Source organism: Bubalus kerabau, chromosome 16 (genome assembly GCF_029407905.1).
Source record: "Bubalus kerabau isolate K-KA32 ecotype Philippines breed swamp buffalo chromosome 16, PCC_UOA_SB_1v2, whole genome shotgun sequence".
Taxonomy (NCBI): domain Eukaryota; kingdom Metazoa; phylum Chordata; class Mammalia; order Artiodactyla; family Bovidae; genus Bubalus; species Bubalus kerabau.
Window position 1 is genome coordinate 51,064,086 of NC_073639.1, and position 17,241 is coordinate 51,081,326.

General features: G+C 48.6%; 1 protein-coding gene and 1 long non-coding RNA gene across 4 annotated transcripts; one reads left to right on the plus strand and one right to left on the minus strand.

The window, feature by feature from the left end:
- Window positions 1-5,618: 5,618 nt before the first annotated feature.
- Window positions 5,619-7,534, minus strand: FZD10 (frizzled class receptor 10). Its single transcript, XM_055549891.1, has one exon. It carries the CDS (start codon window positions 7,532-7,534, stop codon window positions 5,789-5,791), a length of 1,746 nt encoding a protein of 581 aa, XP_055405866.1. The 3' UTR covers window positions 5,619-5,788.
- Window positions 7,535-10,851: 3,317 nt separating this feature from the next.
- On the plus strand, window positions 10,852-16,594 carry LOC129630050 (uncharacterized). 3 transcript variants are annotated; one of them, XR_008703482.1, is made up of 4 exons: window positions 10,852-11,536; window positions 12,354-12,407; window positions 14,134-14,237; window positions 14,559-15,090. It is a non-coding gene; the product is annotated as an uncharacterized LOC129630050 (long non-coding RNA). The 3 variants fall into 3 exon arrangements; XR_008703481.1 differs by lacking the exons at window positions 10,852-11,536; window positions 12,354-12,407; window positions 14,559-15,090 and adding exons at window positions 12,986-13,123; window positions 15,573-16,594; XR_008703480.1 differs by lacking the exons at window positions 10,852-11,536; window positions 12,354-12,407 and adding an exon at window positions 12,986-13,123 and having other exon boundaries at window positions 14,559-15,089.
- Window positions 16,595-17,241: the final 647 nt, after the last annotated feature.

The following is a 17,241-nucleotide window of genomic DNA, read 5'->3' on the forward strand; positions in this document are numbered from 1 at the left end:
CCATCTTCATCCATTTGCGTACAGAGGTGTCTGCGCATGAGGTCTGATTTCCTGGGAAGTTAGCTATGATGTGATTGTGTTCAAAGAAAAAGACAGAGAATATTTTCCACTGCTGCAGAGGCACTGTGCCTGCCTTTTAAACTTGAAAGATCAGCGGGTATTCTGTGGAACCTGAACATGGGTATTGGAAAAAGTGTTTCTCTAAGGGGAAAAGAAAAAAAAAAAACCTCATTCTGTTTAAAGATCATTACTCATTAGCATGCTGGGTTCATCTTTTGTGGGGAGGGGAAATAAACATAATAATGACATTTATTGAACCTAGCTCAATGGCAACAGTCTTCAAAACACTTTATACATAAGACTTTATGGAATCCTATCTCCTGGACTGGAGTGAGGGACAGATGGATTAACACATGTTGTTGTTGTTGTTTAGTAGCTAAGTCACGTCTGACTCTGTGACCCCATGAACTACAGCATGCCAGGTACAATACAGAGCTATTAAAACAATTGAGCACCTAGAAAGTGACAGCCTAGGGAGGGGGTCCACTATCACCCCCATTTTAAGGATGAAAGTTCCAGCAGCTTGCCCAAGGGAAAGCAACTTCCAAGGGCACTGAGTCAGACTGGCTATCTGGGCACAGTAGGAGCCAGATAACATTCAATCCTAAACTATATTATAGTTTCATATCCTTCAAGTGTAAGATGCCAATTTGCACTCTGATTTGTTATTCTTTTCTGTATCTCTCTCTCTCCTTTCTAAGAAAATAATATGGAAAATAGGATAATATCTATTGCCTCAAGAATACTTCTTGATTTTTGTTTTCTGGTTTTCGGTCTTGGAGCAGCAACTCAGTAGGTGCAGGGATTAACGAATGCCAGCCTGTGGTGCTCATGTTCCTGTTGCTTGGCTGGCCCAAGGGTTAAAGAGAAAGAGGCAGTGCCCCAGGGTAAAAGAGGAGGGGTCTCAGGCATTCACCCTCCTAATCACACCCCTCCCTTATCTCTGTCTGAATCACATATATGGACTCTGGATAAGACTATTGACATCATCTCCTTCAATCCTTCTCCTCTAAAAATGAGGAACTGGAGCCTGAGTGGTTAAGGGGATGGACTCATTTCAGGCACCCTCTGCAGCCTGCTCTGTCCTCCTCCTTCCTCTGTCCCTGGAGAGACCCCCCCCACCACCACCTGATTCACCTCTCCTGCAACTCTGACCATCTCTGGACACCCACCTATGCAACACCCCCATCACAGCCTGCAGACCAACCTTATCCACCTGGAAGGATCAGAGACCCTCAGGCACCAATTGTCTACGCTGCATTCATCTTTCCTTCTCCACCAACAGGCCCGCGCCATCCCCTTGTTTATTTCCTCCTGTCTCAGTGATGTTCACCCTGGTCCCCACCAGAGTCAGAAACACGGTCCTCCCTCACCATCCCTTCCCTCTTGCTCCTTCTCTGTGTGAAGTCAAGCCCTGCTGCTTCTCTGTCTACCCCCTTTTCTCATCCCCACTGCTGTGTCCTCAGCTCACTCTGGGGACTATTGCAGAAAGGCAGTTTGTCACACCCTCTGCTCTTCCATTCTCCCACGCTGGCAAAGGGAGCTTTGTACTTTGCCAATGTGATCTTGTGCCTCTTTTGCTTGCAGCAAAGGCATGGACGGCTGCTGTGAAGATGAAATGATCTGGTTCACGCAAAGTCCTCAGAACCACTGAGAGCGGTAGGAGGGCCTAATGGTCAGAGAGGCAGGCTTGGACGCACACAGCCAGGGTTCACATTCTGGGCTGCCTGCCTGCTACCCCTGTGGCCTTGGCCAAGTGACTTATCTGTGCTCTAATTTCCTCATCTGATACGGGGGATGAGAATAGCTCCACCAAAATTTGCTAAAGAATTGAATACATGTAAAGTGCTTAGCATGGTAACTGGTATAAAGTGCTATCATTCATTCATTCATTCATCACTTTTTGAACCAGTGCTCCAGGACCTATTAGACTACCCCGTTCCTATCCCGTGCTCTAATTACTTGCTGTGTGACCCTGGGAGTTTACATAACCTCTCTGTGCCTTGCAGTCCTCATCTATAAAGTGGGGCTGATAGGAGTACCTACCTGAATTGTCCTGGCAGTTAAAAGAGACAGTCCCTGTCAAGCACTCAGCATACAGGAAGTGTTCTGAAAGGTCTGCTACAGACTATCACTGTTATTGTTGTATCAACAGTTACTGTTACGACTCTGAGGCCTCCTGCTAGGTGCTGGGCACAGTCTAGGTCCTCACCCGTTCATAACTTCTGCTCTAGCCATCAACAGTTCCCTGCAATTTCACCGTGCTGTGAAATTATATGTCTTGAATCTTCTGCCTTCTGTGAATTTCAAGAGGCCTCCATGACACAAAATAGAAATACATGTCACACACAAGCTCCTATTATAGCTATGCAGGTCTTCTCAACCAGGCTGTGAACTTCTCCAAGCCAAAGCCTGCTTCTCTGTCTCCCAGACTCTGGCATTTATTAGGTAGTGAGATGTTTGCTTCCCAGGTGGTTCAGTGGTTAAAGAATCTGCCTGCCAATGCAGGAGACTCGGGTTTGATCCCTGGATCAGAAAGATCCCCTGGAGTAGGAAATGACAACCCACTCCAGTATTCTTGCCTTGGAAATCCATGGAGAGGAATCTGGTGGGCTACCATCTATGGGGTTGCAAAGAGTCGGGCATGACTGAGCAACCGAGCACGCAGGCACGCTGATCTGATATGTAGATGAGGAAATGAATGAGGGAAGGAATGGATGGATGTGGATGGCAGCATGACCTTGGCCATCACATTCTTTGAGGCTCTTCTAACCAAGATGTCACCCCTCAGATCTGTAACCCAAGATAGATTTCCATTTTCCTGGAGCTGAGGCCACGGTCTCTGACGCTGAGAAATCTCCAAATGAAGGCAGTCAACATTTCTTTTGGAAATCCTTCATTGAGCTGGAGAATCCAAGGGCTAGCAGGATGCTTTGGCTGCTTTCTAACTTTTAGGCCTGGATGCTTCTCCTAAAATTCACCTCCTGTATGAGACCCAGGGTCAGATTTCAGTCCTAGAGAGAGTGCGCAGTTTACTTAAAAATCTCTGCTACTTGTAATTACCACTGGGAGATGAGGCACCCCAATGCTCCAAGCCCAAGGAAAGGGTAAAACCCGCTGACATTTGTAAACAAAGTCACTGTAGTCTGAGGGATAAATTCGCACTGAAATACACTCTAGAACAACAGCAAAGTCACTCGTGGATGCTCTTAAATTTGGTTTTCTTTGGGAATACCGTCCGAAGCCTACACACCTGAACAGGGGCAGACCCAAAACCACTGAATAGTCTAATGATTTTAGAACTGAGTATTTTAAGCTCATATCCAGCTTAGACACTCACCACAGTGCTCCGATAGTTATCTTTCTCGACTTTCTCAAGCTCTATTCCAGAAATGTCATTTTTATTTTTCCTAAGAGTTATCAAAGGGAGCAAGGCAAGCATACATACACACGTACATAAATGTCTTTAGTATTTTCAAGATCTGTTGGAAACAATCAACAAAGAAGTTTTTACTTGTGAACATATTTTTTAAAAACCTTTTTTCTTTTTTAATGTACTGAAGGCTATTCTGGATTTTACCTTAAATTACTTAACCTACCTACTTGGTGTTTCTCGAACTTGGTTCCAAATCATCCATGCTCCTCGCTCCCATCCCACACCTCACAAAAAATTATTTAGACCATTGTTCAATTCTAGTTTTGTTGATGCAAGGATGGTCTGGGTCATCAGGCTTCATTCCGAAACACCATTTTCAGGAAACAAGATACCCTGACTGCAGGCTTCTGTCCATCATTAATAAGTGTTAATAAATGCTCCAAATTCTTAAGAGGTCTTTGTTCAGCCTGGAGCTTGACATCAGGATGACCCAGGGATGGCTGGGTTTGTTCTATCAGATTCCCACGGCAGTTGGTCCAAACTCTGCCCTTGGGTCCTTCTGGTTAGAACCTGAGTTTAGCTGTGCCCCAGACCAGCTTGACTCTGACTCACTTCAAATCTTTACAGCTACACAACTTAGGCAGCAAACACCGGAGGAGAAGCAAGCACAATGAAGCACAAAGCTGATTAGCTTCCCCTTAATGACTCACCACCCTTAGCAGATTATTTTATCCTATCCTGATCTACAATCTGTATTGTAAATGTGTCCAGGTGTTTGTGGGAAACCAGCATACTTTGGATGGTTGTATACCGTTATCTCTCTGTACACTTGGACTTCAGCAGGTCGACGGAGCCCTACTCTGATTTAATTCTCCTAATTGGCTAGATCCATTCTCCAGACGCTAGTCTAGGGGCACAAGCCTGTATCCATGCTTAATATCCAAGATGCTGTTTAATGAACTGGGCTAAAACTGGGCGGCCCTTGCATCCTGCCACCGAGAGTCAGAGGCAACTTCCAACCATACCCACTTCCTGCATGTAATTCCTCTGCAGCCTGAAATTAAATCATTCTGCCCACTTTGGAATCTGTCCATTTGCCATTTCACAGAGATAACCAATGATCTGTAGACAGAAATGCACTCGGGATTTGCATGAAAAGTAAACAGAGGGAGAAAGTTTTCTCTGTTCTTCCCACTCAGAGAAGGGTCCCGTCACAACACACAAGGGACCAGCACCAAACTAAAGAACATTTTTTATTTTTAATAAAATAGTGGGGCATGAAAAATATCATATATGACAAATAGACACCAGCAAGACCACTCTTTCCTGGCACCTCCTGGTGAGAAGAATTAACTCCACCTTTTGTAGACAGGCTTCTGGGGTCTATTCATGGAAACCATTTGTTTAATAATAGAAAGAGTCAATAAGCCCTTTGGGCACTTTTGAATCATCCCTCTCCCCTCTCCGCCCCCCCCCCACCCCCACCCTTCTACAAATCAGTCCAAACGTGTATCACATAGGCTTGGTTTCCATTAAAAAGCCACAAACTGTAAAACTAAAAGGGTTCTGAGGGCTGGGCCCCTTAGTTCTTTTGTTAGCATACTTCTTTTGTTGTCTTTACTACAGCAAAATACTTGTTTCTCTTTTGATTTTTATGGAAAGAAAAAGAAATGTATTGCACATCGTTGGCACTGTACCAATATGAGGTTAGATGGAAGTTTCTATCTGGGAGAAAGACCCATTTGTGGAGGCTGGAGTCTATTTTAAGGGACTCCACATCCACTGGAGCGTGCTGAGCTGTCAGGCCTTCTCTTTCTTCCTGTTTGCACAGTAGTTGCTGTCTACAAGCAGCCTTCTGAGGGTGGGCCCCTGGGATGGCTAGCCTGCAAGAGATGGCATCTCTCTCTCTCTCCCTCTTTGCAACTCAGCAGAGGCTCTTTAATTTGCAAAGAAGTTATCTCTTCCCTGATTTGTAAATGGATAGCAAAGCCAACTCAAACATACAGATGTATATTTATAGAAAGTTCTAAACAAAAGTTTTCTTCTGGGGGCCTGAATCAACTATGCTACCACAAATTAGTTACACAAGAGGCTATTTAACTGGGAGGGCTCTCCTTCGTGGAAGACAAAAACCATACCCTTTAAATACATTTGGACTTTCAGTGTATCACAGCATCCTGAATTTCAGAGTAAAAACTTTTTATTTTTTTTTCTTTTACTTTTATTAAAAAACAAAACAAAACAAAAAAACAAGCAACCAACCAACAGAGAAAAGCACCATGTTTTGGCTCTGACAGCCACTGAATCCTCTCTGGGAAAGTTTTCCAATCCTGCCATCCCTCCAAGCCCCATTTACACACAGGTGGGAGGCTGGGCAGGGATTTCATATTTCCCCAAATGGGTTTTGGGGGGATGCTGGGCTTTTTTGTAAATTCCACTGCTGGTGATCACGCTGGCCGGTTTTCTCCGGCTCTTTTTCTTGAACCTGCGGCTGCAAACGTTCTGCCAGGACTGCAGAGTCTTAGATGTCCATACCCACATGCCACTGGTGATGCCCACCACCAGCAGCATGAAAATTTTCACCATGAAGATCTCCACCGCCGGGATGGAGGTGGCCATCAGACAGTCCAGGTTTTTAGTCTGGTTGTTCATTTTGCACTTGTGCTGCGTGGCCAGGACTTTCCAGTACTCCACGTTGAGGCGTTCGTAAAAGTAGCAGGCAATCACACAAGTGGCCGGCACCGTGTAGAGCACGGAGAAGACCCCGATCCGCACCATGAGTTTCTCGAGCTTGTCCGTGTTCTCCCCACCCGTTTTCATCACCCTCCGGATGTGAAAAAGGGCCACGAAGCCCGAGAGAATAAAGGAAGTGCCGATGATGAGGTAACAGGCCAGGGGGATGAGCACGAAGCCGGTGAGGGCGTTGATGTCCATGTTGCCCACATAGCAGACGCCGGTTAGCTCGTCCCCCGCGACCCGGCGCATCACCAGGATCAGGATGGTCTTCACGGCCGGAATGGCCCAGGCAGCCAGATGGAAGTAGCTGCTGTTGGCCTCGATGGCCTCGTGGCCCCACTTCTTGCCCGCGGCCAGGAACCAGGTGAGGGTGAGAATCACCCACCACAGGGAGCTGGCCATACCGAAGTAGTAAAGGACCAGGAAGACCAGGGTGCAGCCCGTGCTCTCCAGGCCCTCCTGGATGACATAGAGCTGTCCGCTGTCCCGGTCGCAGGCGATGCTCTCGGCGCCCGCAAAGAGGCGGATGATGTAGCCCACCGAGTAGACGCAGTAGCACATGGACAGGAAGATGATGGGGCGCTCGGGGTACCGGAAGCGCGCTGGGTCGATGAGGAAGGTGAGCACGGTGAAGGCGCTGGAGAAGAAGCAGAGCACGGACCAGACAGCCAGCCAGACTACCGCGAAGCGCTTGTCGTCGCGGCTCCAGTACACGTCCACGCCGGGCGTGCAGAGCGGCGCGCACGACGCACTCTTCTCCACGTGGTGAAACTTGCCCGGGTTGTCGCAGCCGGCTCGCCCCGGCCCCCCATCCTTCAGCTGGTGCTCCTGCGCGCTGTGGGGTCGCTGCGGCCTTAGGAGCGGCGGGAACATGCCCGAGCCCCGCGCGGGCTCGTCCGAGCCGTTGTTGGGCGCCTCCATGCACAGGTAATTGGGGTCGTTCTTGTTGGGGAGTTTGCTGCAGTCCAGGGAGTCGGGCCACTTGAAGTTGAACTGCTCCATGATCGGGGAGCACTTTAGCCGGGCCTGCTCGCACATGACCCGGCAGGCGGGGATGGGGGTGGAGACTTGCTCGGTGCACATGGGCGCGTACAGGGAGCACAGAAAGAAGCGGAGGTGGCCGTGGCAGCCGTACTCCACCAGCGGCGCGAACTCGTGCAGCTGGATGGCGGCCTCGCGCTGATTCTCATGGCCCATCAGGTTGGGCATGCGGGTCATGTTGTAGCCAATGTCCTTGCACATCGGGATCTCGATGGGCTGGCACTTGCCGTCGCCTGGCCGCTCCATGTCCATGGAGCTGATGGCAGCACACGAGCCCATCACCTGCAGGACTAGCCACAGGCGGGGGCCCGGACGCTGCATGGTGGCGTCGGAGGTGCCCCGGCGGGGAGGTCCGCCGCCCTCAGAGCAGCCGCTCCCAGGCTCGGGCTGCCGGCCCCGGCTCCTCGTCCCCGCTCCGGCTCCCGCCCATGCCCGCCCTGCCCAGCCCAGCCCCGCCCGAGCGGTGCGCACAGCGCCCCCCGGCCCCGCTCTCCGCGCCCGCCTCCGCCGAGGTGGAGCCGCTGAAGAGAGGAGCAAAGTTTGCGAACAATACCGGGAAGCGAGAGGAGCCCCGCAGCTTTCGGCGCGCGACCCGGCGCGGGCTGCAACTCACGGCCGCCGCCGCCGCAAACTTTGGCTTCTCGTGGGAGCGCGCGGAGAGGGCGGGCGGCGCGGGCGCACCGGGGCCGGCGACTCGCGGCGGCTCCGCCCTCCCCGCGCCGGCCTCGGCCCGGCTCGGCCCGCAGCCGTTCGGAGTCCGGTCCCGGGCTGAGCAGTATCGCAAACAGGCAAAGTGGGAAAAAGCAGAGCGCTGACAGGCCCCGCCCCCGGGCCGCGCGCCCCGCCCCACCGCTGCTTTGCATGAGAAAGCGCAGCGCCCGGCCCCCAGATCTTGCCACCGCCCCGGCCCCCGGCCCCGCGTCGCCGCCCTCTGGTGCGTCCAGCCCGCGGCTCCTTCGCCTTCTGCGCCAGCCTCCAACTTGGCCTCCCGTCGCCTCCCCGCCTGCGCTCCCTTTCTCGGGGCGCCCCCGGCCTCGTCCCCCGCAGCCCAAGGGCGCCGGGGTTACTGGAAGTTCGGAGACTGGCCGGAGGAAGGGGTGGGCTGGTCCAAGTCAGGCTAGGGGCTTATCTCCCCTGATTTTTATGGTGGGTCCCGGGCCGAGGGAGCTTTCAAAGCGAGGTGGGATTTGCGTTTTATGGCCTCGGCCATAAAGTGGCCCCTTAGCTTGTAAAGCTGCCCGCATCTTCCCGAGGCTGCAGAGTTACCAGGCCTGCGTCGGGGCTCCGGCTCCGGGGAGGGGGGTCTCTTTGAAATTTCAAAGAGAAGCGCTAAGGGCAGGAGGAGGGGCTCTGGGAATCTAGATTTTAGGGCCGCTGCTCCGAGGTCTCCGCGGAGAAGGCGGGGAGGGGGAAGGGCGGGCAGCTTCCTGGGACTCTGAGGTCCCACCCCCCCTAACCCCCGGCCTCGGAAAGCCGGGGGCTTGGTTTGTAGAAGGGTGACCCCCCGCCCCCACCAGAGCCGCTGAGTTGAGGGGCCTCGCGCCAGGCAGGCCTGGTAATTTCTTCTAGGCGGCTGAGTTTATTTATTATAGGAAGTCATTCGCTCGTCGGGTATTTATATTATTTGGCGAGTGATTTGCCCGGCCTGCTCCCTCTTTGACTGCGGACCCGCGGGATGCTGCGGAGTTGGAGGTGGGAGGGCGCTGAGTCAGCTCTTTCCGAGGGTCCCCAACTCCCCGGGAAAGGGGAGGCGCCCATGCCTCGCTCAGTTTTCTTAAAAAGTGGGGAAGGAGTGTCCCGGCCCAGTGTCCTTAGAGCACGCCCTTCGGATGGGGGCGAGTTCGGGACAGAGTCACTTAGGCCACACACACCCGAACCTGGGCGGGCGCGGTGGGCGCGGACGCCCACGCCCCACTTCCAAAGAAGCGCTTCACCTGGCTTCCCGTATTAACCCTTCAGTAAACAGTACCCCTCGGAGGTGGCCGGGTCTCTCTCCTCTTAGACGCTTTCGAGGTCGGAATCTTTGAAAGTTTCCCTGAAACTCCCAGGACCACGCATAGACGGGTCCGTTGGAGGACTTAACCGAGCCGGAGGAGAGGTCACAGGAGCCGGTCCTGTGCGCAGGAGTCTCCTTTTTCTTCCTTCCTTTCTGAGGTTAGCACTCTGAAGGGATGTGCGGTTCGCACAGACATCCCTGGCGGTCGGTGCTGCTCTCTCCACTCCCACCGCACCCCACCCCCCTGCCCCCGCCCTCCTTTGCAGGAGCCGCTGGCGCTGCGGGTTGCCCGGTTATTTCTAGGAAGCGCCCAGAAAGGAGATGCTCCTGCCAGTCGCTCGTCCCCTGGGAAGCTTTTTGTCAGCGGTGGCAGAAGTGGGGCCCTTCCTCTGAAAAGGCTTTTTTAGAATATTGGCTTTTGTTTGAAACAAGTCGTTTGATTTTACATCTAATAAGAAACTTGGGAGAACTCAAAACCTAAAACATACCCACTTATTCTATCCATCCATCCATTCAGCAAACAGAGAAGAACGAGGCTGGGAATTTGCACCCGGCACTGAATTAGTGTCCCTGGATCTCCCTGTGAGGTGTTGGAGGAGGTGGGGGGGTGAGGTAGAAAGTGGGGAAAAAAAAAAAAAGTGTCAGGGATAGGGTCGAGGTAAATAAACGCTAATGCAGTCAGAACAAGCTGCCTTCAGCTGGATTGTTTCTCCGAGATGCTTTTTTTTAAAGGCTGTCATTTTTCTTAAGATAGTTGTGTTTGTTTTTGTGTTTGTGTTTTTTTTTTTTTTAATCTAGTGAGCTATTTTCCGAACCTTTTCATTAAAAAGATTCCAGAATTTTTCTTGCCAGTTTCCTGCCTTGGACATCATTTTCCTTCTTTTTCCTTTTCTTTTCCTTCCCTCAGAAACTCTGAAAATAGACATGGGGAAGAGTCACTGACAGTGCCAAATACCAAGAGCCAGGGGTGTGAGCTATTTGAGAAAGCATCTCCTAATTGATCTTTTATGTGCTGTTTTAATTCAGCCATGTTCAGACCCATTATTTTCGCTATAACCACTTCAGATTGCTTTCTTCTCTCCTTTTTTTAGAAGAAAAAAAAAAATGTCTGCAGAAGTGCTTCTCTCTGCCCAGCTGAGATGGAAACCAACAAATAGACATTATGATAGAAAAATGAGGGCTCTGAGAAATCACCAACTGCAAGATAACTCTGTAACTAATAAATGAAAAGGCCCTTTTGATGGCTCCAGCTGAAAAGATATTTTATTTTATTTTTTTTTTCCTGTGTGTGGGATTTGAGATGTGTGATTCTAAGGAGCGGCGGGGTTCCCTGCTGCTCAGCTCTGGCTGGCAACTGGCCCCCCTCTGGCAAATGTTATGGAGAATTGGGAGGAATTTTATGGCTGTCTCTCCCCTCAGCTCTTTTTTCTTTTGTCTTCTTTGAAGAATGACTTTAGACATTTTATTTACATATTTAACCATGGATGAAAGGGGGAAAAGAAAGCATTTGGGGCTGTCGTGGGAATGGTGATATGTTTAAATTAATGGAAATCTTATTAGGCCTCTAAAATTTTGAGCAAAGGTTTTTAATGAAACTTTATAATTAAACATGATTTCAAATAACATGCAAGGATAAGGAATATATATATATATATATTTTATACACCAACTATCTAAAAATATATGTATATGGGAGAGACACTCTTAAACATTAACTACCTTCAAATTCTTGCAAATGTTTGCCCAGAAAAAGAAAAAGGTTTTTGAACAGGAACATGATTTCATCAGTCAGGCAGTATTTTGACCGAGAGCTAAGTATTTCTGGATGGAAGGAGATTGAGAGAGAGGCAGAGTTTCATCACCTAGCAAATTCCAAAGTCGAAAAGACCTTAACAGGGATGTTGCTAAAAATCAAAGTTGTATTTCCTCTTAAAATGTTATAGTCAGTGGAAATGATGAGCACTGTGTGAGATGTTCTGAAATGAGATTCAAGTAAACCCACAGTAATCTCTTTAAGATAACAAGTACTGACTCTTTCAGCGGTAGAGAAAAATTAAACCATAGACTTAGCATGTTACAAGCTAATTACAAGAGTAAACTTGTAGACTATCAGCACAGCTTAGGAAAAGAAAGAGAAGCGTGTTGTAGGGTTGAAGGTAGAAAGTGGTTCAGGTGATCTCTGTTTTTCTAGGAACTCTTGCTTGGAGCATCTCTCTCAGCACATTGGCGTTTGATGATCTGGTAAAATGAGTCTGATGTTTCTTCTTTTATCCTCTACTATCATCAATATTTGTATTTCATCAGCACTTTTCCGATTCTCCTTTCAAGTAAGAATGCGATGCTAATAATGGTCTGACATGTAGAGGGATCTCTGATACCAAAACATGCCTTTTCCCCCGATTTCATCTTGGGTTATGTTTGTGCAGACGCTTATTATGAGATTTAGGAGGGGGGAAAAAAAAAAAACAGGCACTGAGAATTCTGTTTTCCAAGCAAGCAGGCGTGCTCTTTCCCCCCTACCCCCACCCCACATTTTTCTCCTAGGAGAAAATACCTTTGGTCATCCGAAGGGATACTTACTAAAGAAAACACACACAGCGTGTACCACCCCAGAAGCCACACAAGCTGCGGCAAATTCACCGGGCACAAAGTTTTTCATTCCACCTAAAAACACTCGACGGAGGATGTTGGGGTGGGGGCGGGGCGGCAAGAAACAAACAGAAAAGCATCCACATCATAAAACGGATGACTGGAGGGTCCTCTGTTGCTCCAATACAATTTAGGCAGCGATTTTAAGGCCACTTCCCTTGAAATGTGGTTTGAAATATTACCAAAGGTTCCACAGGGTGCATTAGTGTGAATTGCAAATCACAGCCTGTCTCTAATCCCCCTTTCAAGGCCCGGCTTTGGATCACTGGCGTCTACGCGGCTCCCCACTGCTTCTGGCGCTGGAGGGACCATTCAAGGGGACAGCTTACCCCTCTATTCCCACACTCCAAAAAACAACACTGCAGACAGACACCCTCCAACTAAATTAGATTAAACTCCTTCTCCTCCACATGGCATTAGCCTTTTCACTGCCCAAGATTCATTATTCAGTGCCTCCTAATTTAAAGATACAGTATTTCTTTTTCATCTCAACAGAGACGGGCAAGAGCGACACACACACTGAAAGAGGGGACAAAGCCCGCCTTCCATGTAAGTGCTTCCAAATTACAAGGACATTATCTGTTTAAAATATAGGAAAGGCTTAGCACATGTCTGCTGTAAAATACAAACAAATTGACCCTTTGCCTCTGACAGAACTGGCCCCTATCAAAAGTACTTAAACCTGTAATTCTGTAAGGAGCTGCTTTGAGGGGGGAGGAAGGGGGAAGAAGTCTACGGGAAGAAAAATCACAGCATTCCAGGAAAATGAAACAAAAGAGCATTCTTGTATGTGTGTGTGCATACGTGTGTTGGCAGGGGGTGTGTTTTATTTTGTTTTGCATTTATATTCCAAACAGCTTTAAGAAACAGTGTTTTGGAAATGAATGCACGATGTTCGAGCTCAAACTTCATTTTTGGACATAATTACTTTGCTTCTTTTTCCCTCTCCCTTGGCTGTTTGGTATATATTGATTTAATTACTCACCTTCCCATCTGTTTCCTTTCTGCTTTGCGCCTCCACCCTGGGACCCTTTCATTGCGCCTGTCTGGAGGAGGGATGCTAAGAAAGAGGTCAGCTCTGCCCCCCGCCCCACCCCAGGCTGCTGCCCCTGCACAGGTGAGGGAGGCAGATAAGATGAGGAAACCTTCCCTTCAGGGACAAAGCAGGGGCACTCAGAAGCCTGGTCCTGCCTTTAAAAAAGGGAAAAAGAGCCTCCTGATTTCGCCCTGACATCGGCTGAATCTGAAACCACTTGGCCCAAATTGTGGGTACCCCTAACCAGTGGTGGTGACTGTAAGATTGGAGTCTGAATCCCTACCCCCAAGTTCTAGCCCGGCGACCCAGGGAGAGTTCCCTTCTGTCACCATGCCTCAGTCTTCTCACCTGAAAAATGGGCACCAGTGGGGTTGCAACCTCACAGGGCACGGGGAGGATGCTGCTATAATACACCAGGAGGCTTTTAGAGCTATGTCAACAAGCGCTGGGTTCACAGCGGCTGTCACAATGATGGCAGGAGAGCAGCAATGGAAGGCAAGAACACCATCAAGGATACAACAGGGCATAACATTTGTGAGCAGGGGTTGGGGTCCATGACATGTCGTGTCAGAACTAAAATAATACAAGCCAACAATCGTATGTCAATTAAGTGCTAGGTCTTCCCAGGGGGCTCAGTGGTAAAGAATCCACCTGCCAATGCAGGAGACATGGGTTTGATCCCTGGGTTGGGAATTTCCCCTGGAGGAGGAAATGGCAACCAGCTCCAATATTCTTGCCTGGGATATCCCATGGACAGAGGAGCCTGGCGGGCTACAGTCTATGGGGTCACAAAAGAGTTGGGCACAACTTAGCGACTAAACACAATGAAGTGCTAATAAGAGTGGAAACTGAGCGTTTGACTCATGCCAGGCAGTGTTCTAAGCCTTTTATGTGAAATGACTCATGTAACCCCATAAAGCAGGTTGTAGGAAGATTCCCATTTTTGAGAGGAGAAACGGAAGTGTGGGAGTCTAAGAGTAACTTGCCAAGGCCATATGGCAGATGAGGGACAAAGTCAGGATTTAAAACCAGGCAGTGGGCTCTGTACTCTCTCCACCGCCCTGCCTGCCTCTGGTGCACAGAAACTCAGGACTCTCGGAAAAGGCCCTGTTTGGCTATCATGTCAGCGCCCAGTAAAAGGATAAAGGCCTGGTTTATGGCCTTTTCCCTTTCCTCCTGAATTGGAAGGCATTGGCCACTTGCTTATCATCTTGATGTTCCACTTTCTTGCATTTGAAGGGATTCTTTAGGGTCACAAACAGTGAAGAAAAAGTGGAGGAAACACCACGTGGGAGGTTCCTGGGTTGATTTACCCCTGTCTTCAGCTGTGTGACCTCAGGCAAGTTACTTAACCTCTCTGAACTTTGTTATAAAATGAAGATAATACCAACACCTCCTTTATAAGATCTGGGGTAGGATTAAGTGAGGCAACTCATGAAGTGCTTCTAACAGTGTCCGGCACTGGGATTAGCCGGTGTATAAACTCTCTGGACAGTTGCCTTTTGACTTTCTTTGTTAAATTCTTCTTTTGTTTTCACTGGTTCGAAGGGAAGATGGTTTGCCAATAGCATCCATTACGAGCATCCTCCACTTACGAGGATTTTTCTTTCCAGACTGAACTGCTAACACTCATAGCTTCCTGCTTCTTCCTTGAATTTAGCCAGGAATAAGCAGCTGACAAGTTGGAAGCAACGATGGGGATGGGCCTGGCTACACAGCTGCGGAGTCCCTTCCTCCCCCTGGAATCACCTTCAGCTGCCGCAGATCTCTTTCCAGGACGGCTGCTTCTCCTTTCCCTCCAGCCTAGATCTGAAACTCATGATGAATTTCTGCTGCTTTCAGAAACAGTTCAAGTTTCCCTTGTGTATTTCACGGCAAGAAAAGAAACTCATTCAGATCACCTGCTCTGCTCTCCTCGTTGTAAATGACAATTCAAATGCAAAATCCCATTTTTCTCTAAGGTCCAGAATAGGGTAGAGAAGATAGTTTTTCTGTCCCTGCATACATTTCAAACCCCCCCCCTTTTTTTTTCTCTAAAATAACACTTGGGAAGTTCTTTGTGCCTGTTCTCGTAGCTGAGAATGGTGACTTGAAGAATAAAGATTCTCTGTTCTGACAGTTCTGTCTGCTGGCTGGTCTGTCTCCCTTTCTCTCTCTTCTTCTGTCTAATATACATGTATTATATATGTAATCTAATTATATAATATAAATATACATACATGAATCCATATACATATACAAAATCTAATATTTTTGAAGAGATATTTAAATTATTTAACTTTTTATTTTATACTGATCAAAATCTAATTTTGAAGTTGAATTTCCAAACTCAATCCTCTCTGCAGCTCCAGAACCAAGAACCACGCCTGATGCATGTTTTTTCAATAATTCTAAGGGTGACTATTTTCCACACTGATATCCTACACTAAAGGCCGTGCCCCTCTTGATGGCTGGAGATGCTGAAGTTGCTCCTGACCTATCTACATGCTGAAGAGGGACTCAGAAAGCTGGATTGGCCCTGAGGTTGCAGCTGAAAGAGGAGCCTCAGTTTTTTTTCTTGAATATTAGAAAATATTATTTTTCCTTCATTCTTGAAAGACTAGGTAATATTAACAAATTGAAAATAATTTCAAGATGTTGAGGAACCTCACCCCTCCTGTTCCCTTGTATGTAGGCAGTGGGAAGGACCGGTCCGTCCTGAGATGCCCTCTGCGATGGAAGGCTCTGGATGGCTGCATCACAAGAACTAAGGCTGGAGAGATGCCGCCTGGACCAGGAGGAAGTGAGTGAGCCAGAGAAGCATCCTCAACTTCCCGATCACCATGGTGACCCCTGCTTATTGAATACATGCCACTGGCCAGGCACTGTTCTCAGCCCCTTAGAAACTCTGACATTTTTCATCCTGGCTACAACCCCACTTAGTTGCGACTATTGTTATCTCCATTCTGCGGAGAAGAAAACTAAAGTTCCAAGAGGTTAAGTCACTCAGACAGAAGACTGAAGACCTCAAGCAGACCCTGAAGCCAGGCTCCCCATCACTCCCTTCCATTGCCCTTCAGCCTCTGATAGTAGACGCAGAAGAGGCCAGATGCCAGAGCTTACAAGATGGGATGGGAAGGAAGGAATAGATTTTATAGATCCTCCAGGAGGGTTAAAAAAAAAAAAAACAAAACGAAAAAAACGCTAGCAGGGCTTGGTTTATGTGTGATTAGTGTCCCATATAACTAATTACACTGGGACAAGAAGGGGAAGCCAGGCAAATCTGGGCCACCCCCCCAGATGGAGAGGAATGACCAGAGACCTTAGCAGCCCAATGCCTGTGACACAGCAAAAAGAGAAATCGCAGGTGGTTGAGATGGTCAACTTGAGTGCAGGTCACATCTGCACACCTGATCAGGGTACTAATGACCCCACTCAGATGTCATAGAAGCAAACCTGGGGTCTCCAATCACCTGACCCCGAAACCTTTTGACCAGTATATCAATTAGAGGCAGCCAGAGCAATGGAGCCTATAGTAGGAGATACAGATTTATTGTAAGGCAACAGCCTACATGGTTTTGAGGGCTGCTGGCTGGGCAAAATTGAAATCTACTGGTCCACTGGGCCAAGCTAGCATCCCCTGCTTTTCAATGAAACCTGCATCCAGAGGTTGCAGAAAAACCTGCTAGGAAGGTATTTTAATAGAAGTGATCAAAGTTCACCATCTGTTGAGTTTATTTATTTTATTCTTTTGGCTATATTATAGCATGTAGGATCTTGGTTCCCCAACCAGAGGTTGAACCCATGACCCCTGCAGTGGAAGTGCCGTCCTAGCCACTGGACCACAGGAAATTCCTCATCAGTTGAGTTTAAGTAAAGGAGATTATCCTCAATAATGTGGGTGAGCCTCATCCAAAGAGGTGAAAGATCATAAGGATAAGATTTCCAGCCTGCCGTGTGGATTTCAAGCTTGCCCAGCCAGCCCCCCTCAAAACCATGTAGGCTGTTGCCTTACAATAAGTCTCTATCTCCTACTGTAGGCTCCATTTCTCTGGCTGGGCCCTCACTGATGCACTGGTCAAAAGGCTTTGGGGTCAGGAGATGCCAGTTTTGCTTGTATGACATCCAAGTCGGGTCATCGGTACCCTGTTCAGGTATGCAGATATGACCTGCACAAAGTCACTTAGCTTTGGAGGGAAACGGGCTTCAGTCTAGCCCCTACCTTACTCCCAAGTTATTCCTCCTGGCCTGGATCTGTGTCTGCCCCTTACTCCAGTTTGCACAAAGATCCTGAAATCTCATTCCAGCAAATGGTGTGTTCCCCTCTGAGAGGTTTCACCTTTTCTTACTTCACACAAGCATCTATGT

Excerpts from the sequence above, each read along its gene's own strand:
- FZD10 (XM_055549891.1), bottom strand. The coding sequence starts at position 7,534 with ATGCAGCGTCCGGGCCCCCGCCTGTGGCTAGTCCTGCAGGTGATGGGC.